The 23339-nt window shown below is 40.0% G+C and overlaps 1 protein-coding gene across 1 annotated transcript in view; it reads right to left on the bottom strand.

The window, feature by feature from the left end:
* The window catches only part of fsip1 (fibrous sheath interacting protein 1), a 309058-nt gene that overhangs the window by 261205 nt on the left and 24514 nt on the right, over positions 1-23339 (bottom strand). Inside the window, exons 9-11 of the mRNA XM_033026920.1 lie at positions 15162-15298; positions 14852-14953; positions 13075-13254 (exon numbers count right to left, since the gene is read on the bottom strand). Coding sequence (XP_032882811.1) covers positions 13075-13254; positions 14852-14953; positions 15162-15298 — 419 coding nt within the window. The remainder of the gene's footprint in view (positions 1-13074; positions 13255-14851; positions 14954-15161; positions 15299-23339) is intronic.

Genomic DNA, 23339 nt, shown 5'->3' with positions numbered 1-23339 from the left:
ATATCTCCTACATTTAACATATTGAACATAAGTTATACAAGAAGCTGCCACTTAAGTTTGAAAATATTCTAGGAGTAAAAAAAATAAATTTGCAGGGCACCCCTGGTAGTCCTATAATTTTGCCAACATTCCAGAGGGAAGAGATTTTTTGCAGCTGTGGGACACAGTTCAACAATCTTTTTACCAAAGTCTCACAATTTCATAGCTGTAGAAAAGATTTTAATACCATGGTAATATAAACGAATGTGCAGGTCATAAGAAGATGTGTAAATTGAAAGTGAAAAGTTATTTGCAGACGGAATAATTTTTACTTCAATGATTTGCTAACCCTTTTTGAGCAAGAAAGACTTAATTGTCTAAAAAGGAGAAATGAACTCAGCTAGTTCTCAAAACATTTTAAATTACGCAACACAGTATTGGGATCTTTAATGCGACATTCCTGAGTGCCACATTTAAAGCAGTCAAATTATCAAAAGGTAATCTTAAAAGTTCAAATAATGTGTCCCTCACATTTAGCAGCTTTCATGAATTGTACATATCCTCGTGTTTCCAAAAAAGTACATTTGAAAATTTTTACATCTGCATACAAATTGACTGCCCAAATTCGTGAATTATAAAAGTGACTGTTGTTTAAAAGTATGCTGTTGGCTTTGGTTTGTTGAGAAAAAACATATTTGAAGATGAAGTCCCCAGACCTGGCACAAACTATGAGGTTTTCTGAGCAACAGTGATGCTTGCCTTCATAAACCTTCCAATCCCTGAATTACCTACAAAGGCATCACAAGACATCGGAAGAACGTTGAAGAAGGGTGTCACCTATCATTATTCTCCAGAGATGCTGCCTGACTTGCTGAGTTATTCCAGATATTCTGATTGTAATGAAAAAAGACACAATGTGCTAGAATTAGACAAGTGCAGTGATTTCATATGGGTTACAGATATTGGGAAGAGAAAAGTCATGGAGAAATTATGACTTTGACGAATCATTTACTTTAGCTTTTCCATCAAGGTCAACAAATCCATTAAAATGAATAGGTACCACAATGTCGACCAGACATGGCTTGATGAAAACTAGAACACTGGTTACATCTAGCACCACAATTCATGATGACTTGCTGCTCTACTTCTGGACTTGGTGATAGTACCAGCAGTGCAGTTTGGGGTCAAATGCACAAAATACCATCTGGAATGAAGTAATAATACTGATGGGTCTGATGTTTCCCCCAAATGACAAAAGGTGCTATGCAAACAAAAAGCAGTTTTCTGTCTATTAGAAGCAAAACAGTTAATTTGTATTAATGAATTCATTCACAACATTATACTTCCTCATAGCTAACATAAGATGATTCAATAGTTTGCACAATCTTTACTATTTTATAATTTCTTACACACCTTAAATTATACTAATGAGAACACAGCTCACTCTAGGATTGTTACCTCATATTTGTTGTTATTAAATATAACAACGCAGAACTATCTGCTGAGAAATACAATCAGTTTTGCCATTTTTTCTCATCATCAGTAATATTAATAATGACTTTGGTACATTCCATATTGTATCTGCTTTATAAAGGTGCTTAAGATTAGATTTTATATAAATTTTCAAATGGAGAAGAATCAAGATAGGATGCTAAAGAAGGCAAGGGAGGCAAATAATTTATGTAATTATTGATGTAAATAATGTAATTTTTACATCTTTGGTAGTCAAGAGTGAGGTACTGAAGGTGCAGTGGATAGCTAATGTCGTTCAAAAAGGGCAGAAAAGTAATGTTTGGAAACTACATGGTGGGGAGGATTGAAGGATGGGATTTGTTTATTTGGAAAGCAGGGACATAAAATGGAATCACCATGATTTTGTGCAGGGGAGTTGACGGCTCACTAATCTAATGGAGTTTATTGAGGAGGTAACTAAAAATAAATGAAGGCAAAGTGGTAATCGTGGATTACATGGACACTAGTAAGGCTTTTAACAAGGTCCTACAGAAAGTCAAAACTATTTTAACCTTCTATAGAGTGCTCCAGAAGGTTAAAATACAAAGGATCCAAGGGGAGATAACAAATTGGAAAACAATTGGCTTGGTGATAGGAAGCAGAAGATAGTGATGGCTGTTTGTTTCTCCGAGTGGAAATCTATAACAAGTGGTGTACTGTAGGGATGGGATTATATATTGACTATGCAATTTCCTGCGTTAAACAATGACTAGTCTTCAAAAGTACTTTGTTGACTTGTTGTTTTGTTGTTTTGTTTTTTTATGTACAAGTCAAAAATAACAATGAAAATCAGATACAGTGGGACATAGATCAGCTGGAAAATTATTTGGAGCTGTAATTTAATCCAGACAAGTGTGAGACAATGGGCTTTAGGAAGTCATATTCTGGTGGAACGTAATGTAAGTAGCAGGGACCTCAGCAGCATTGATGTACAGAGAGATATTAGTGTAGAAGCCTATAGTTCCCTGGAGGTGGTATAAGAGCTTAATATGGTAATGAAAAAGGCATTTGGTACAATGGGCAGAGGCAATGCATATAAAAGTTGGAATGTCAAATTGCAACTATATTTAACATTGTTTAGACTGCACAGAATATCATGTACACTACAATGAGGATGTGGGAGCAATAGAGTGAATGCAAAAGAAATTCACCAGGATGTTGACTGAAATGGAGTACAGAATTATAGGGCGGTTCAGTGGCGCAGTGGTAGATTTGCTGCCTTAAAGCGCCAGAGACCCGTATTCGATCGTGATTACAGGTGCTCACTGTATGGAGTTTGTACATTCTCCCTGTTAACAATGGCCTGTTTCCCTTATCATTGTTATCTATTCTGCATATCTTTCATTCATTGTTTTATATCTCTCTACATCATCGTCTATATCTCTCGTTTTCCTTTCCCGGGGCTTTCAGTCTGAAGAAGGGTCTCAACCTGAATCATCACCCATTCTTTCTATCCAGAGATGCTGCCTGTCCTGCTGAGTTACTCCAGCATTTTGTGTCTATCTCCCTGTGACCACGTGGGTTTTCTCCGGCTGCCCCAGTTTCCATCCACACTCCAAAGATGTACAGGTTTGTAGGCTAATTGGCTTATGCAGAATTGTAAATTGTCCCTAGTGGTGTAGGATAGTGCTGGTGTACTGAGTGATCGCTGGTCGGTGTGAATCGGTGGACCGAGGGGCTTGTTTCCATGATATCCCTCTAAAGTCTCTCTCTAAAGCAAATTGCAAGGAGAGATTGGATAGACTACGTTTAGGCTAGATTTACTTTCACTGGATCGTGGAAGACTTTGGGGTGACCTCACAGACGTTTACAAAATTATGAGAGGCAAAGATATGATAGATAAGCAGAATCCTTTTTACCACAGCGGTAGAGTCTACAACTAGAAGGCCCAGATTTAAAGTGAGAGGAAAGAAATTTAGAGATCTAAGCAGAGTATGGTGAATATCTGAAAGTAATGCTAGTGGAGGTGGTAGAGGTAGATCCAATTACAATGTTTAAAAGGCATTTGGATAGGTACTTGGATAGGAAAGGTTGAGGGATCTGAGCCTAATGCAGGTGGATGGGATTAGCGTAGATGGGCATCATGGTCATTCTGGTGGGCCAGAAGGGCCTGTTACTGGACTGTATGTTTCTATGATGCAACATATCCACACTACATAAGATACCAAAACAAAATCCATCCAGTGGAGACCAGGATTTATTTCTTAATCTCACTAAATTGATGTACATAATTTATATATTTAAAAAAAATTTTAACAATGCACAAACACTTCACTAATATTTTTCCAATATACTTCTAAAATGTCAATGTTTATTGCTGAAACTTGTAGGGAGCATGACCATTTAACCAAAGTAACAATACACTTTGCCAAGGAAACCAGTAGCTTAAAAATAAAGACTTAATAGGCTCCATATGAAGTTTAGGACATGATGTTCAGATCATGTTCCATTTATTAAAAGCCACGTTCCTTTTCTAAATTCAGAGACATACTTAAATAATAAGAAGGAATACCATGTTTTTAAATAGAAGGCAGGTTAATACCTCCCGAATATTTGTGCTCTTCCACAGTGTTTTACAGACAGAAAGTATCAATATTGCTAACTAGTTCTCACACAATTAGTTTACAAACTTACAAACAACATAATTATTATTTTACCATCTTGAATATATAAAGTTGAAAGAATTCATGCACGTTTCTATAAAAGTTAAACAGTCAGATAGCACGTATCTTCTATAAGTGACAGTGAGAGATAAACTGAATTTATTTTAATGCTGCTGGAAATGAAACATCAATGTACAACTTAGCTAAGCAATTTCAGTAAATTATGAATATCCAGTTTATTCTATTCTACAGATATCCATTAATGTTTGGAATCATTACAAAGGCAAAACAAGGCTTTTATTTTACACATTATATCATACTAAAGATACCTAAAATCCAACTAACACTAATAATAATAATAATGGATGGGATTTATATAGCGCCTTTCTAATACTCAAGGCGTTTTACATCGCATTATTCATTCACTCCTCAGTCACTCTCGGTGGTGGTAAGCTACTTCTGTAGCCACAACTGCCCTGGGGCAGACTGACGGAAGCGTGGCTGCCAATCTGCGCCTACGGTCCCTCCGACCACCACCAATCATTCACACACATTCACACACATTCACACACAGGCAAAGGTGGGTGAAGTGTCTTGCCCAAGGACACAACGACAGTATGCACTCCAAGCGCGATTCGAACCGGCTACCTTCCGGTTGCCAGCCGAACACTTAGCCCATTGTGCCATCTGTCGTCCCAACACTACATGGATTAGGAACTGCAGCAGCAAAGATAAACATTAAAAGCAATAACCAGTAATTGGTACACAATAATGTGCAAGACATTCACTCAAATATCTTTAGTATTAAATGCTAGAATTTTGCAAAATTTTGCAAATAAAGAATTTACTTGCAACTGGTAAGTGAAATCTTTTCCCTGGGTTGATCACATATTCTACATGTCATTGTACTGAACAAATGCAACACAGAAATTAAATGAGTATCAACCTAGAGTAAATGATTTATTTTGTTCTACTTTATTTCAGAGCTTTGAAATGAGCTTATTTTGTTCATCATTCAATAAATAGTGGAATAATTCCTGCAGACTTGGCAATTGTAATCCTATTATTGAAAAAAATGAAAGCAAAGAAACTGGAAATTACAGACCACTTCACCTAAAACCAGTTGTGGAGAAAGAGCAGTTTAGGGGAGAAATTTGAAAGCATCAATATTAGTCATAGATTGACACAAAATACTGGAGTAACTCAGCGGGATAGGCAGCATCTTTGGAGAGAAGGAGTGGGTGATGTTGCAGGTCGAGACCCTTCCTCAGTCCCTTCCTCAGACCCTTCCTCAGTCGACCTGCAACTTCTTTAGTCAGAGGGTGAATGTACACCATCTACTGCAACATTTAAAAGTTGTTTGGACAGCTACATGGATAGGAAAAGTTTATAAAGATGGGGGCCAAACGTGGGGAAATGGAACTTGCTTGCTTGGAGCATATTAGTCGGCATGGACAAGTTGGGTCAAAGGGCCTGTTCCACGTTGTATGACTCTAGTATCTGCATTCACCAAGGTATTGCACACATTTTAATTCTGTACATACTTGGCAATCACAAATTAAATAATGTGCCAAATGTATCATTTCCACATGGCAAAACAATGCTTAAAAACAAACAAGAATGTAGAGCTGAAACAGATTCACCCAGTGCTACTATATAATCCATTAGACAATGGAAATGGAATCTTAAAATCTCAGTTCCATTAATTTCATTTGGCTACCATTGCTTTGAAATGAAAACAGATGTACTGAATTACAACTATGTTTATCTGAACTCTCGCATCTCACGGCTCAGTAGAATCCAACTACATGAATATTGAAATTGTTGTGAATCATTTTTCACTGCTTGCTGAACACAATTAGGATCAGGATGATCTGTTTTTTTAATACTAACGAAGACAGTCTCTATTTTGCAAGAATTCTAAACACTGCACAAATTCATATATCAGTAACAAGTTTACTCCACAGTAAGATATTACAACTGTACACACATTACAAGATTCATTAGCTAAAACAAAGAACTTGGATATCAAGCAGACTCAACATTTGGGGAAAGATTTTCTATTTACATAGTATTTGATATCTGAAACCCAATGCCAGAAGAGGTGGTGAACTCAGATACAATCTCTGCATTAAAGAGACATTTAGACAGGCAATGATTTCGGCAAAGTATAGAAGGTAATACAAGTATTGCACACCAATGGGATTGGTGTAGATGAGCAGAAAGGGTAGCACGGATGTGGTGGGCTGAAGAGCCTGTTACTGTCCCAGCAACTCTTCAACTACATTATAAATCAAGATGTATTTGTTACAATTTCCTTTCTCATGAACTAGAATATTTATTGAATGAGCAGTACATGATTTGAACTATAAACAATAATATTTTGACGCATGAATATTCAAAATGGTTAGTACCATGTTCTGTCCACAGAAAGCCATGCTCACAATGCATCCAAAGAGGAAAAGCTAATGGGACTCAAGGGAATGCAATTGAATATCATGTACTGATTTTTGTAACTACTCATTTGTTTTATGTCATTTTTAAAGCACATGTAGACCGATTTGCAGGACCCAAACCAGAATAGACCTACCAAAATGTGAAAAGCACAAAATTTAATATAGCTCAGTAAAATGGTCACTTTAGGCATCAAATATATTACTTTTGCTCTTCCCCTAAGCACTATGTAATCAAAATGTATAAGCACGTGACCAAATAACTAAAAATATATGGTCAAACATCTGGAACCCCGAGCCATAAGCAAGGACCTACTCATGATGGCGACAGATGGCACAATGGGCTAAGTGTTCGGCTGGCGACCAGAAGGTAGCCGGTTCGAATCCCGCTTGGAGTGCATACTGTCGTTGTGTCCTTGGGCAAGACACTTCACCCACCTTTGCCTGTGTGTGAATGTGTGTGAATGTGTGTGAGTGATTGGTGGTGGTCGGAGGGGCCGTAGGCGCAGATTGGCAGCCACGCTTCCGTCAGTCTGCCCCAGGGCAGCTGTGGCTACAGAAGTAGCTTACCACCACCGAGTGTGACTGAGGAGTGAATGAATAATGCGATGTAAAGAGTATCCTTGAGTATTAGAAAGGCGCTATATAAATCCCATCCATTATTATTATTAAAGGATAATTAAGTTTAAATTTAGCTTTAAAAAGTTAAACATTTAAAAAATTGTCAGGCAGTTCATACTGGATGGTGATATTGTATAGGGGTTGCAATTGCACTGCCCCTAACAGAACAGTGATGTCATAGAGCAGGGGCCTCCACATCCGGCCCGCCATGAGATTTTATCCTGCCCGCAGCAAGCTCTTAACACGTTCCGTGCGGCGGGTTATTTAGCGGGTTCTGTTGTAGTGCAGCTTTAGAGATAAAGCGCAGAAACAGGCCCTTCGAAGCGAAGCCCATATGCACTAGCACTATCCTACACACACTCAGGACAAATTCAATTAACCTGCAAATGTGGATTGTGGGAGGAAACCAGAGCACCTGGAGAGAATCCATGCAGGTACAAACTCCACACCGACAGCATCCGTAGTCCGGATGGAACCCGGGTATCTGCCGCTGCAGCACCGTGTCACTGCTCCTGTGTTGCAAAGGCAAGCTGTGTGGGGTGTTGGCATGGCGTGGGGAGTGGAGCGAGGGGGAGGGAGTGGAGTGGGGGGGGGAGGTAGTTGGCGATAGGGTCGGTGTGTAGCGGTCTCCCCCGTGAGGGTGACCCGTGAACAGCTCTAACCCCGGGGAGCCACACTGACCTGGACTGTTTGACCGGGTCTCCGCCGACACGTGCCGGCCAGTGTGTCAGTGTGTGTGTGTGTGTGTGTCAGTGTGTGTGTGTGTGTGTGTGTGTGTGTGTGTCAGTGTGTGTGGGTCAGTGTTTGTGTGCGTGTGTGTGTGTGTCAGTGAGTGGGTCTGTGTGTGGGTTAGTGTGTGTGTGTGTGTGTATGCCAGTGTGTGTGTGTGTGTGTGTGTCAGTGTGTGTCAGTGTGTGTGTGTGTGCGCGTGTGTGTGTCAGTGTGTATGTGTCAGTGTGTGTGGTGTCAGCGTGTGTGTGTGTGTGTGGTGTCAGTGTGTGTGTCAGTGTGTGTGTCAGTGTGTGTGTCAGTGTGTGTGTGTGTGTGTGTGCGCGCGTGTGTGTGTCAGTGTGTGTATGTCAGTGTGTGTGGTGTCAGCGTGTGTGTGTGTGTGTGTGTCAGCGTGTGTGTCTGTGTGTGTGTGTCAGTGTGTGTGTTTGTGACATTATTTTTTTTTCCTATGGCCCGCAAAAATGTGCCAAATATATAATGTGGCCCTCATGCTGAAAAGTTTTGAGGCCCCTGCCATAGAGAAACACTCATACAGCATAGAGTTTTTTTTCCTGTGGAAGCAATTCAGCAACTTTACTTTGTAACCACATTGCCAAAATGGAACCATTATGTTGAAACCTTGGCATCAGCAGACAAAATAATTTCAGAAATGATTAATGATTAAAGATGCAGTCAACTTTTTAAAGTATATAAAGGTGTAGGTACAAACCCCACCAATTCCCTAATATTGTTTATGCTTAACACTGCCACATTGCCTCATCTTCATTCAAGTTATATCCTTATCTGTTTTCATCTGGTATTACAGAGCTGAAGGAGCACAATTGTGTAAAAAGTGCTGTCTTTCACATGAGATACTTTCTTGATGTCCTCTCAGACATTTGAGAATGTGCCAAAAACAGTTGTCAGGACGCAAGGACATCCGTGGCCTAGGCAACTGGTAGGACCAAAAGACTACGCCGTTCCCAATGAAATTTAAGAAAAAATATTTACAAAGAAGGAGTGTGCATGATCAAGTCAGGGATACAGAGGGAGGAAAGTCAGGCTATGAAAGAAAGCAAATAAAGAAAAAGAAAACATTCAAATTTGCAAAAGAATATATTACATGCTGGAAATAAGGAGGAACTGTTCAAAATGCCTTTCTTTCAGTATGAGCGAGGTTAATTGACATTTCATTCATTGCCATGTCAGAATAAAAATAGAGTAACCACACTCTTTATTCCCAGCTCAAACTTTCCATGGAAGTTTCAAACGAAGCGTATCAGTGCAAATCCAGAAACTTCCATTGGAACACCTAGGGGAATTAACTAAGTAACTGAAAGCAGAGCCAATAATAATGGATCATTTTTGGATTAGTAATCATGAATAGTAGATGCTAGCAGTTCGCAACCTAAAGAAACCAGAACTGACCAGAGGTTAGTTACTTATTGAGCTCGAGATGTGCCAGTCAGACTTCCTTCCCATAAAGATATCCCATGACAAAAAGGCCAAAATTACTTCAGTGTTGATAGATTTTCAAATGATTAATAATAGAATTAGCTTAATCTTTGATTGACAAATTATTTCCAGTCACTGAAATCCACAGCTTTCAATGTTGTGGTTTCCTTCTCAATATTTGCACAGCAAGCCATGGGTATATAATCAACCCACACTAAGATATTTAACCTTACTTCAGTAACATGGCCTAAAGCACAAAGATATAATAATACTTGAGCAATACAAATGTGAGTACCATTTTCCAGCTACTTGTGTTCGATGATGAAAGCCGACAAATTTAGATCATTGAAAAATAAGGTGAAAATTACAAAATAAAACAGCATGAAATCAATGAAATACAAGGTTTGCTTATATAAACAGGAATTATTGAGCAATATCATTAAAGGCTACCTTTTAATTAATTTAAAGGTGCAAGTTATTGTTCTCAACTGGGAGGTGCCGGGACTAGATATATAGCTGAGATATTATTTTAAGAAATTCCTTATTTTTGTCCATGATTTAGTGAACAATACACCATCAAATACTTGTCAAACTTGCAGTTCAATTAGACTCATGTCTACGGTAAATTAGCTTGTCTTAACTTGGGCAGGATTGAGTGCTGCTAGGGATTCTTTGTACACCTAGAGGTTCAGCTAGTGTCTCAATTCCTTACAGCGATTCGTCAACTTTGTTCTGTAAAGTTTGTCTGCATGGCTGTAAGATGAACACGTTTATGCTTATGGTTGCATTCATTCCTACCCAACATCTAAATAAACACACCAAGAAAATGGTGGATTAGTTGCAGATGGAGTATATGAGAAAATGAGACAACATACTTTTCCCCCAAAATGTAGAAGATGACCTAGGAATTGTAGCACATTATTATTAGCGTGCTTGTAAAGACACAGCCGACAGATGTTTCTGACTTGGTCCTGCTACTAAAAATCAACAATCTGCATTGCATCAATTATTTATCCATATTTCAAGGCCAAGGTCAGGTTCAGGAGCTTTTGGGCTGGTGGAAAGAGTGGGCTGGAAATCATAGTCCAAACAGTGGGGGCTGGAATGGTAAAGCTTTGGAAATCTCCATCTCAGAAATCTGTCGAATCTCAGTCATTGAGTATGTTCAAGATTTAGGACCAATACATTTTTGGACACTCAGGAAATAAGATACAGGAATCAGCTAGTAAATTACAGGATCAGTTATAATTTTACTGAATGGTGGAGCAAGCTTGAGAAGCAATTCAGCCGTTTTGACGTGGAATGGGAAAATAGAAAGCTAAGGCAAAGTAGCATTTTTTCTTCACCGTACTGCTAAAATTAACTCTAGTTTTAAGCCCTGCCCTGACTACAAATCAAAATAGAATCTGATTTCAAGTTCTTTGCTAGTTTAAGTGCACAGTCAGATAGTAAACTGACACTTTTTCTCTAAAAACAGAGAGCATTCCTTTCAATTACACATAAAAGCCATGAAATTCAGCACTATTTGGGCACCACAGGAACCAATTTGCTTCAAAGTCACAAATCTACCATAGTAGGAAGTGCAGTAAAATGTGTGAAACACCCATAGCGGACCCGCACAGACTGCAAAGTATGACATTAATTTATTGGGTAACACCAGTGTTTTTTGTGATGTACTGTACATTCTGAAGAAGGATCTCGACCCGAAACGTCGTCCATTCCTTCTCTCCAGAGATGCTGCCTGACCCGCTGAGTTACTCCAGCATTTTGTGTCTACCGTACATTTTGATACAGCATACTGGCACTTATAAAAAGTTAAACAACATTATTTTGTTTTCCAGCACCTTTTTCTAGTTAGTAAGCACTGGGTAAATATTATTTTTCTCCCAGGAAATCAAAGATGAATGTCAGTAACCCAGCCAAATGCAGATGTTCAAGTTAGATACAAGATCTACAGTTTGGCAACAGGAGGAACATTCTCGATTGGGTGAGGGAACACCCCTCTTGTGCTATTTAAAGGAGGCGACAATTGCCTCCAGAGTTTGGGAGAGTTTTGGTGTTGCAGAAAGAAACTATAGTTCAAACTTCAAATGGCATTCTGTGGTGAGATGAGGTTCTATGATGACAGATCCTTTTGCAATTAAGCATGGCTGGAAAAACATGGATAAGTCACCCTGAGCTAAGCTACAAGCCAAAAGAGGGAGGAGTTAATGGAAGTGGATAACGTATGCATTCAGTAGGATATCCTATCATGCAAGATGGATTTTGCTTTTCCATTTTGTACCACAATAAAGAGAATCTGCTTCACTAACAAAATCCCGACTGAGATAGACTGCATACTGTTGTCACAAGTATAGCAAAAGGACAGAGCCAGAACCACTTTCCAATATCAGTAAAGGTCATAGTGATCATAACATTTTCTCGTTCAAACTCTTTATATGCTGAAGGACGGGTCATCTGCAACATATTACATTGACAGCAGACAGTGGCAGGTGTCTCTGAAAGATGGCCTTGAACAGCCCTGATCCTTGATAGCGTGACTACCAAATGAATGAAGCAGCGTGAACTTCAATGGGTTTAAGAAGGAACTGCAGATGCTGGAAAATCGAAGGTACAAAAAAAAGCTGGAGAAACTCAGCGGGTGCAGCAGCATCTATGGAGCGAAGGAAATAGGCAACGTTTCGGGCCGAAACCCTTCTTCAGACTGATCGGGGGTGGGGGGGGCGGGGACAAGAAAGGAAAAAGGAGGAGGAGCCCGAAGGCTGGGGGATGGGAGGAGACAGCAGGGGGACTGAGGAAGGGGAGGAGATAGCAAGGACTAACAAAATTGGGAGAATTCGATGTTCATGCCCCCAGGATGCAGACTCCCCAAGCGGCATATGGAATATGAGGTGCTGTTCCTCCAATTTCCGGTGCTGCTCGCTGTGGCCATGGAGGAGACCCAGGACAGAGAGGTCGGAGACGGAGTGGGGAATTGAAGTGCTGAGCCACCGGGAGGTCAGCTTGGTTATTGCGGACCGAGCGGAGGTGTTCGGACAATCTGATGGACAACAGCAGCAGAAAATAAGAACCTCATGTTCTATGAGATTTCGGGAGATTCCTCAGGTGTGGGCTGACTTTACACAATGCCTGTCTGAGCTTGAAAGATGAACATTTTTTTCACTGCAATCTCAGGTGTCAGATAGCTTCTGCTTGTGTCACAGCAGAAACGGAGACATCAGATGCTGCATAAGCACTTGCTGATTCACCTGTTGAAGTGACGATGATTTCCAGGCTGGGAAAAGTAGGCTCCCATCCCAATACAAATCATTGTGCAAACTTAGACTTTCCATACACCTGGACACTGCACCCATACTCGAGAAGGTCTACAATAAGCATTTCAATGGACCACTGGAAAGACTGCATCCATAAACAATCTGAAATCAGCCTTACAATATAAATATTGAATTAAATATTGTACACTTATAACAATAAAAGCTGATAGCTATGCTTTTGTTTAGCTGAAATGCAAAATTCATTCAGTGTATTTTAAATTCCCCAACATATTGTAAGAAAAGGATTCTTTATTTTTGGACTGTTTATTCTTCTCATCAATCAGTCCCATGTAGGCTCTTTACGATTGTCTGCATCCTTTGCCATCAAATTCATAACCATTTCAGAGAAAATGTACCCTGATTTATGGTTACTATAATTTAAATGGCCTTATGTAGTTTCCATTTAATATTTATAACTGGTCTTACCTGATAACTCCAGATTTGTACACTAGACCTTGAGTTTGTAATCATGGAGCCATCATCCTCCGTTAAAAGGTAATCCTGCAGTTTAGCATCAATTTCAGCCAGTTGTTGTTGTTGTTCCATGGACTCTGGTGTATATCCTTCTCTTTCTGCCACTGTTAGTGCCCAGGGCATTGAGGTATCCTAAGGACCAATGATATGCAAAACATCAATGTAGATATGTACGATTTAAACTCAGATTTACGCTTTAAAACCAGGACATAGGTAGCAGCCAGTGACAACATTTATTCTGTGCAATAATCACATTGTAAGTTCAACTCAAAATATAGAAAAGCAGATAGGCCTGGGGAAGGGTATACCACTGTATATAAAACGTATGATCATAATTAACCATGTGATATGGAGTCAACAGAATAAAGTGCAGAATATTCAGAGATCAATAATAATGATTATTTGTCAGAGTTGGTTTAAGAGGCCAATAAAAAAAGTGGCATCGTGTAGCAGCAAAACACTATTTAGTAGCAAAAAATTAAAGGGGTCCCAATGTTTTAGCTTCTAATTCTTTCTAGAATGCTACTGGATTAAATGGATTGTCTGCCAGACTTATAGATATGTCTGGTTCTGACTATAACACTGATTTATCTGTGGCTAGGTACAGGGTGCCAACCATTTTGCACACATGATAGATCCATTGCTTCAAATGTTCTTGCAGCACAGAACTTTTTCCCTCTTCATCAATCTCTTCACATCTGCATCCAAGAGATTTCACATGTCCTCTCATTATATATATTACAGTTTCCTGAGATAACCATCCAATTTTTACTTCTTTTTTTTTCGTCTTTGAATCAGCTGTTTCTGATTCTCTTGATTTCTCCATCCTCAATTATTTTTCTAATTCAACTGTTATTTTTTCTCTTACACCATGGATGCGATCCACAACCTTATCTGATCTATTTCCCATTCTGCTCCCTCACCATTCCCCCACTTTCCCAGAAGCATGGCAAACCTTGTATCCTATTAATCTTCACATTTCTTTAGACTTTAGAGATACACTGCAGAAACAATGATCCCCAGGACATTGATGGTGGGAAATGCAGCAAAGTTATTGCTATTAAATGCCAAGGGTAAATGATTCGGCTTACTCTTGATGGTCTTTGCTTGACATGTTTATGGTGCACAGTTATTTATCCGACTAGTTCAGCATGTTGTTTAGAAGTTGCTACATGCAGGAATGGATTGATTCATTTTGTAGGAGTTATGAATACTATTAAACAGTCCAGAATTATCGATGAACAATCACAGTTCTGAATATCTGATAGAAGGAAGGTAATTGAGGAGTGGCTGAAGATGGGATGGATCCAGCATGAGGACTTCCTGCTGCGTTCTTGAGGCTGGGAATGATTAACCATCAACCACCACAATCATCTTTCCCTGATCAAGATACTGTATGATCACAATCATTCAGCTCTTTGGTTGATTTGAACTAAGATTGTGGTGAAAACTGGCAGCTGAGTGATCCTGACACAACCCAACCTGGGTTTCAGTGCACAGGTTATTGGTGAGTAAAAAGTCAATTAGTGGCACCGTCAGCAATACCTTCAATCACTTTGTTGATGAACCAACCATTCTTTATACAATCTTTTCATCAATTCTGGCCTGATTGTTATGACTAACAAGTAAAAATTATTACTTTCATGAGGTAGCAGAAAACTGTCCACCAGACAGGTACCAGAAACATAATAAACTAAGCATTCATGATTACTTTAAAGGCTGGTCTTACTTCATTGTTCGATATCTCAACATCAATGTTCTTCAATAGTTCTGTTAGTCGTCGTTTCTCATCGTCAGTCAATAGTACTGTGTTCTTGGCTTCCTTTGCCAGCTGCAAATATCAGTAATTAGCTATGAACAATGTGCTTAAAAAATCATTAACAACAAGCCTATTTTAAAAGTATACATAAATCAAAAACATAATAATAAAAGTAAAAATTATTACAAGCTATGAATGCACTATCCAACATTTTGTCTAAAATATAGTTTGCCCTCAATAACAAATCCACCTAAGAATGTGGTGAAATAAATTTACATACCTCAATGTTCTTCTTAATAAAATCTTTAACTTTAATCTTATTTTGGGGAAGCATTTGGCTCCTTATTTCTTTGTTTTCTACATTTTTGGTGCAAGCTGCTGAAGGCAATTTAACTTCTTCAGCACAGCTCTGGTAGTCTGACAAAAAAAAATGTTGGCACCCATTGAACGAAATATTTCAACTAAATGCATAAAATATCACATCCTGCTCCAACTCTAATAAATGTGTAACCAATTTACTCAGACTCCTGTGCAGCAAATGTGCAGATCTGAAAGCTACTTGAAAAATATTTTTCAGCAACTTGCTCAGTGAAGAGCATTGATTTTGTTAAATAAATTTTCCCCTGCAAATCGAAAAGGATCCCTAAAATTTGGGAATGGGCAAACTCATTATCAGTACAATGATATAATATGATTTTATATTCCATTCCCCTTGCAGGGGATAGTGAATCTCTGGAATTCTCTACCCCGCAGAGCTATGGAGGCTGGATCACTGGAGGTATTGAAAAAGATAGATACATTTTTAAAAGATCAGGGATTTGAGGGCTGCCGCAGATGAGTAATTGAGACCACGATTATATTGAATTGTGGGGAAGGCTTGAGGGGCCAGGCACAGGTTTCTTGTATTCTTACAATTGTCAGAACCTGAATACCTGGTCGATAAAACTCAAGAAATATACTGTTCCTATTTGCAACAGATACAATAACAGATTTATATGGATCACATACCACAGAAAAATGCTTCAAGGTGATAATTAAAGGTGTCATTTAAAAGAAATACAGAGGAAAATATATTGCTAGAGTGAAAGCTTGGTACACAGAGGAGAAGCATGGGTAGGATGTTATTATCAACCATGTTAAAAGGTAAAACTAAGCTCAAAGTAGGACAATGCTACTTTTAAAGTTGTGGTAGCAGCAGAAATGTGATCTGGAAAGTTCAGACATGGAGTTATAGAAAAGATGAAATAATAGTTGACATATCATTGGTAATACTAATGCCAAGGAATTTGAAGCTCTCATCCGTTTCCACATCCGAACCTTTGATGCTGATACTTGACCATGCTTCCTGAAGTCAATAACTAGCTCCTTTGTTCTGCTGACTGTGAGAGAGATTTTTAGCCTGACCCAATATCACTAAGTTCCCCATCTCCTTCCTGTACTCGTTCTCGTCATTGTTCGCGATTCAGCCCACCACAGTGGTGTCATCTGCAAACTTGTAGATGGAGTTAGAGCCGAATTTGGCCATATTGTCATGAGTGCATAGGGAGTACAGTAGGAGACTGAGAACGCAACTGGTGTTGAGAATTATCATGGAGGAGGCCTTGTCACCTATTTCCACAGATTGAGGTCTGAGGTCAGAAAGTTGAGGGTCCAGTGGCAGAGAGGGGAGCTGATGCCTAGGTCCAGAAGTTTGGAGATGAGTTTGGATGGGATTATGATGAAGGCAGAGCTATAGTCAATAAACTAGACTAAGTGGGACCCGTTGGGTCCCATGTTCACATGGGAGGGCTGGTCCCCCAATGCAATATTCCACCTCTCCACCAATTCCAATATTGGTGGCCAGTGGGTGGGGGGGGGGGGCTTTCTGGAGTGCTGGTATGGGTGTTGTTGGCTGCAGGGACTACTGGTCTCCAGAGGGCTAGTATGGACATTGTGGGCCAAATGGATTCTTGGGGTGGCAGCTGTCCCTCAAGCCTGATGTGCTGGCAGCTCACTCACGGCTGGTGGGCTGGCAGCTCACTCACTGCTATTCCTTGAAATTCCATTTCAAGCAGAGTGCAAGGCCACCAAATTCAAATCCATTTTCCTACCATTTCAAGCAGGGTGCAAGGCCACAAAATTCAAGTGCAGTTTCATACCACTTCAAGCAGGGTGCAAGGCCACCAAATTCAAGTTCATCTAAAATCAATGTAGTGCAAACAGGAAGTTGTCAAGTTTAGCCAAACAACCATTTGCAGTGCCTTTTTACTTCAACCCAAACCCCCCCCAAACAACCATTTGCAGTGCCTTTTTACTTCAACCCAACCCCCCTCCCAAACAACCATTTGCACTGCCTTTTTACTTCAACCCCCAAACCCCCCCCAAACAACCATTTGCACTTCCTTTTTACTTCAAACCAACCATGTTTTCATTTTCAAACCACATTAAGGGCACTCGCAGTTGAGTAGACATGTGTTCAGTGTTATTCAGAGCTCAGAGAGACATGAACCTCTCGCTTCCTCCATCTTGCAGAGACTGAGTGAGGCACACCACTTCCAGGTTTTATAGTCCCTCGCCCCTCCCACCAGCAGGGGCAGCAGAGAGAATGGCAACATTTTTTAAAACATTAATATCTCTCTGATTTTTCATCAATAGGAAAAATCCTCCAGTCCAGGCAGGTGGAGGAGGGCTCTGAGCGAGGTGGCCAAAGATGACGGCCGTAGGTCACGGCGTTCTCTTGGAAATCACAGCACAGTGGGCCAAAAGCGGTCAAGATCAGACTTTTAGTAATATAGATAGGAGTCAAACATAGAAGTCGATGTCTAGGTGTTCCAGAGATGAGTTTTGGGCCAGGGAGATGATGTCTGCTAGGGACCGGTTGTGATGCTATGCAAATAACTGTAGTAGATCAAGGCTGGCTGAGAGGCTGGAGTTAATGTACGCCATCACCAGTCTCTCGAAGCACTTCATTATGATGGATGTAAGAGACACTGGATAGTTGCCATTAAGGTACGTTACCTTAAACATCTTTGGCATCAGGATGATAGTAGTCTTTCTGAACCAGGTGGGGCCCTCAGAATGGAGTAGCGAGAGGTTACAAATGTCCGCGAATACTTCTGCCAGCTGATCCACTGGTCCCGATGACACTGCCAGAGATTCCATCCAGCCCAGTTGCTTTCTGCGGATTCACTCCCAGGAAAGCTAATCTTACATCTGCCTTAGTAACTGTTGGTACAGGCACACCAAAACTGACAAGGTGGGTGGCATTCCACTCGGGATAGTTTGACTAGAATGCAGCAGACTTGGACTTCACCTTAGGAGTGGACCTCACAGTTCATCCATGGTTTCCAGTTGGGGAATGCACATGTTGTCTTCTTTAATACAACTATGACCCACAACATCCACATCAGCACTGTCTTTCCCTTGGAGAACTGCAGACTTTTTTAAAAAGTGATACATCATGGAAACAAGACCTTTGGCCCACCGAGTCTGCATCAATTAATGATCACCTGTGCACTAGTTCTATCCTACACACTGGGGACAATTTACAGAAGCCAATTAACCTACAAACGTGCACCCAGTTAAAACCCACAGGGTCAGAGAGGGACAGTACAAACTCTGTACAGACAGCATCCGTAGTCAGGGTTGAATCCAGGTTTCTGGTGCTGTAAGGCAGTAACTCTAGTACTATGCCACTATGCCTTATTGATCTGGAATCCAAGTTTCAGACACTGGGGTGCACAAAGGAGGGAGAAAATCACTTTTACACTTTCTATTGGGGGGAAACATTTACATTGGGGGAGTGAAAAGAATGTACTCGGAATAGGAGACTGCATATTAAGAGAGAAAGATAGAGTTCTCTGTAGCAATGAACAGAAGTCCAGAATTGAGTGTTGCCTGTTCAATGCCGGAGCTAAGGATTGGAAAGGAGAGGAATGAGAAGAGAAATATCTAAAAGGACACAAAGTGCTGGAGTAACTCTCTGGAGAATATTGACAGGTGATGTTTCAGGTCGGGACCCTTCTTCAGATTCTAGTTGTTATGATTCGTGAAGATATCAACACAAGTAATATGAAGGTTACAGTAAGGCTGTATAAGCCACCTCAAACCTAAATTTAAAACTAGAATCACAAAGATAATAATCTTTCAATTACAAATTGCCATCGGTTCAACAAGGTCAAAGAGTTGAATACGTGGCTCAAAGACTTAAGTTAGAAAAGTGATTTTCAATTTATGAATCAGTATGAACATTTCTGGGAAGATTATTTAGAGTGAAAGATGTCATAGTTGCCACTGTACTTAAGTACTATAATCTAGAGGCAAGAATGGATAAATTAACTATAGTTATTTTACAGATGTTTTCAAAGGAAGCAATCAAAGTTCATTTGACATGATATCCGTCTTTTCAGGATTGAAGACAGATTTTAGCAAACAGACAAGTAATTTGAGGTTAGACACAAAATGCGGGACAAGCAAGAGAGAAGGAAAGGGTAACATTTCGGGTTGAGACCTGTCTTCCAACTGAGTCATGGGAGAGAGAAACTAGAGATATGGAAGGGTACAAAGTGAATATAAGGTGTGAAAATGACAGATCAAAGCAGATGATGTGTAAGTTTCCACATTCGTGAAAGAATACATCTAACAACTTAGCTAGATGTCAAATGATCGTTCCACACTGATTTTCTGGGAACTTTGCCAGTAGGTTGACCTAAACCTACAGGTTGTTGCCTCCAGATATTGCTTGTAGTCATACTGAATAGAGTCTGTAGCCTGAAAAGACCAAGACCCGATCTACACAAGATTCATGGCTGGGTTGAAAAGTAGGGATCCAAGATCAGGTGATTGAGAGCTTGGTCTAGTTCCCAGTGCAGTCCCAGTAACTCAAATCAGACTTGGCCCAATATCATATTCTGACATAGAAACATAGAAACATAGAAATTAGGTGCAGGAGTAGGCCATTCGGCCCTTCGAGCCTGCACCGCCATTCAATATGATCATGGCTGATCATCCAACTCAGTATCCCGTATCCAACATCATGCATGCTTCTAAAGACTCTTAAGCAAATGCCAAATGATCATTACCATTTTAAAGACCTGTTTTCATGAATAACTTCCCTGCCATATTTAAGATTATAGAATGCTGCTCAGGTAATTTGTTGATTGACATTTCAGTTTTCTTTTACTTTAACAAAATAAGAAAATCACAAGCCATATTGACTCTCTTCACCTATACCCTATCAGATTTTTTTTAAACAAAAATTCTAGGCTGCTGTGGTTGAAAATACTCTCGTGGCAGAAAACCTTGGTGTGGTCACTTGCAGTACTGATATCATAAACTGATCTAAAAAAATTGGCAGTCTCCACTGCGTATTAATATACCTTCTTGCACAAGACTATTAAAAGCAAACACCTTAATCCCAACCCATCAAAATTAATCATTCATACCAATAAGAAATTTTATTTAAAATATATGTTGAACTTCCACTTGTCCAAGTGTTCCTATCCCTTTTCCTCCTATTGAAGAGTTGAGTAAACTTATAAAATTCATCCAAAAGCAACCAAAGAAAATTGAGTCCCTGCCTTTATGTTTAGAAATTAAGAACCAACCAAGCTACTTCATCTATTAATGCAAAACCAAACTGTTCACTTCACATATTGCTCCCATGATTATTACTACTTTTTAGATTTATCTGTAAAAATAGTAGTGTTTTGGTAAATGAGACATAAAGGTATCCTCAGAAATGATTTTCACCACCATAATTAAAACATTGCAATTAATACAAAAGCAAAGCTTTAATGAAATAATTTATTGAAAAAAAACCTGTCTTCTGATATTAATCCTAGGAAATATTTAATTATATAAACAGAATCGTACTATGAGACTTCCGTGGTAGGTTTTGGAAGCAGAGGTCAGTGATTATTGGTGTTCTGCTGCCATCTGCTGTCTTGCTTGTATAATTCACCGAAATGAAGATGACTTTCTTTTCCTCAACTTCTTTCATTTCTGGTGTGGTCAATGTGAGACCACAAATTCAGCCACAGGGGGGACAGGATGTGCTTGGAGGCAGGTGAATGGATAACATAGAGGGATTCCACTTCTTCCATTCACACTGGACATTGTGTGCTCCTGATAAATGGACATAAAGTCCTTAATGCCATCAAGAATGATCTTTCTCCATTTTGAGTGATCACAAGATTCCTGCAAGTCCATGAGGATGCTGCAAGTTTTCAAAGAAGATTTAACAACACACTTGATTCACTTCTTCTGACCACTTTGCAATTTCTTGCCACATCGGAGCTTAAAATAGTGTCTGTTTTAGGAGTCTGCTGTCATACATTCAAACAGCATGGCTTGACCATTGCCATGAAGTGGCCAGCAAACCGAGTGTAATTAGGCCCTCAAAACTGGGGATTTTGTTTGTGAATCCTATCTGTGAATATGGAAGATTTTGCAGAGACAGTGCTGGCAGTATCTCTCCATGTTTTGAGTTGCTTGCCAAAGTTAATCTATGACTCAGAAGCACACAGGAGGACATCCCTCCCTGCTATCTAGTAGACCGTGAGCTTTGCATGTGCAAAGAGCAGGAGGAATCACAGAGGGAGAGCAGCGAGAGAGAGCTTTGCATGTCAGGTTTGAGGCCTAGACCTTCAAATTCTCTTTCCTACATATGGCCATAGACTGCTATTACATTAAAGGAAATTAAGAATTTTATTATTCGTGATAGCCTTCACAGCAAAAGGATTTGAGTATAGGAGCAGGGAGATTCTACTGCAGTTGTACAGGGTCTTGGTGAGACCACACCTGGAGTATTGCGTACAGTTTTGGTCTCCTAATCTGAGGAAAGACATTCTTGCCATAGAGGGAGTACAGAGAAGGTTCACCAGACTGATTCCTGGGATGTCAGGACTTTCATATGAAGAAAGACTGGATAGACTCGGCTTGTACTCGCTAGAATTTAGAAGATTGAGGGGGGATCGTATAGAAACTTACAAAATTCTTAAGGGGTTGGACAGGCTAGATGCAGGAAGATTGTTCCCGATGTTGGGGAAGTCCAGAACAAGGGGTCACAGTTTAAGGATAAGGGGGAAATCTTTTAGGACCGAGATGAGAAAAACATTTTTCACACAGAGAGTGGTGAATCCCTGGAATTCTCTGCCACAGAAGGTAGTTGAGGCCAGTTCATTGGCTATATTTAAGAGGGAGTTAGATGTGGCCCTTGTGGCTAAAGGGATCAGGGGGTATGGAGAGAAGGCAGGTACTGGATACTGAGTTGGATGATCAGCCATGATCATATTGGATGGCGGTGCAGGATCGAAGGGCCGAATGGCCTACTCAATGGTCTATTCTACATTTGTCTTGATCTCCACCCCCTTTGATGTCTCGTTCTCACACCTTACTCTTCCTTATCTCTGTATCTCCCCCTCCCCTGACTCAGTCTGAAGAAGGGTCTCAACCCGAAATATCATCCATTCCTTCTCTCCAGAGATGCTCCAGCATTTTGCGTCTATTTTCGGTTTAAACAGCATCTACAGTTCCTTCCTACACATGTGAATTACAAGTACAAGTTCAAGTTTATTCTCATATGCACATATGCAAGGTACAAGTACAATGAAAAATCTTGCTCGCAACATCTGTCAATAGTCTCAGACATGCAAAAACAAATTTTACATAAATTACATGCAAAATTCTAAAAGAAAGACTACAAAGTACAAGACATTAGTGCAAAAATATTTTTTTTTTTTGCCTCAGCCGCTGGAAATCTACATTCTCCAGTTCCAGCCTAATACTGTTGTAATTAGCATTCCCCAAGTTCTGCCCTTTCACCCAAGGAATAGTCTTATCTTTATTAATAACTTAATTAAAACTTAAGGAATTATTGGTCACTGTTTCCAGAATGTTCCCATACCAAAACTTCGATCACCTGGCCAGGTTCATTCTCCAGTATAAGGTATAGTGCAGTATCTTCCCTAATTAGACTGTCCATTGTAATAAGAAGCCCTCCTTGATGTACATAATTCTGCCCATCTAAGTCCATCGCACTAAGAACAACCAAGTAATTATTGGGAAAGTTAAAATTACCTACTGCAATAACCCTGGTGCTTTCACATCCTTCCATGACCTGCCTGCAAATCTGTTCTTTTAGCTCCCAACAGCTATCAGGAGTCCAATAACGCCATCATATTGATCACACTGTTCTTATTCCAGAGTTCTCTGGATAAACCCTCCAAAATGTCCTGCTTTCTGCAGCTGCGGTATTCTCCCTCAGCTCTTTTACATGCCTCTCTGTCATATCTAAAAATTCTGTATCGTGGACCGTTCAGCTGCCAGTCCTGCCCTTTAGCAACCGTTTCTGTCATGGCCGCAATATTGTACTTTTTTGAACTAATCCAGGCTCCAAGATCAATCTGCCTTACCGTTGAACAATCCTTGTTCGAGACGTACCAGGGCCCCATCCCCGACCTCTACCTCCGTTACATTG

This window comes from Amblyraja radiata, chromosome 9, assembly GCF_010909765.2.
Source record: "Amblyraja radiata isolate CabotCenter1 chromosome 9, sAmbRad1.1.pri, whole genome shotgun sequence".
Lineage (NCBI taxonomy): Eukaryota > Metazoa > Chordata > Chondrichthyes > Rajiformes > Rajidae > Amblyraja > Amblyraja radiata.
This window is presented reverse-complemented; position numbering and strand designations above follow the sequence as displayed.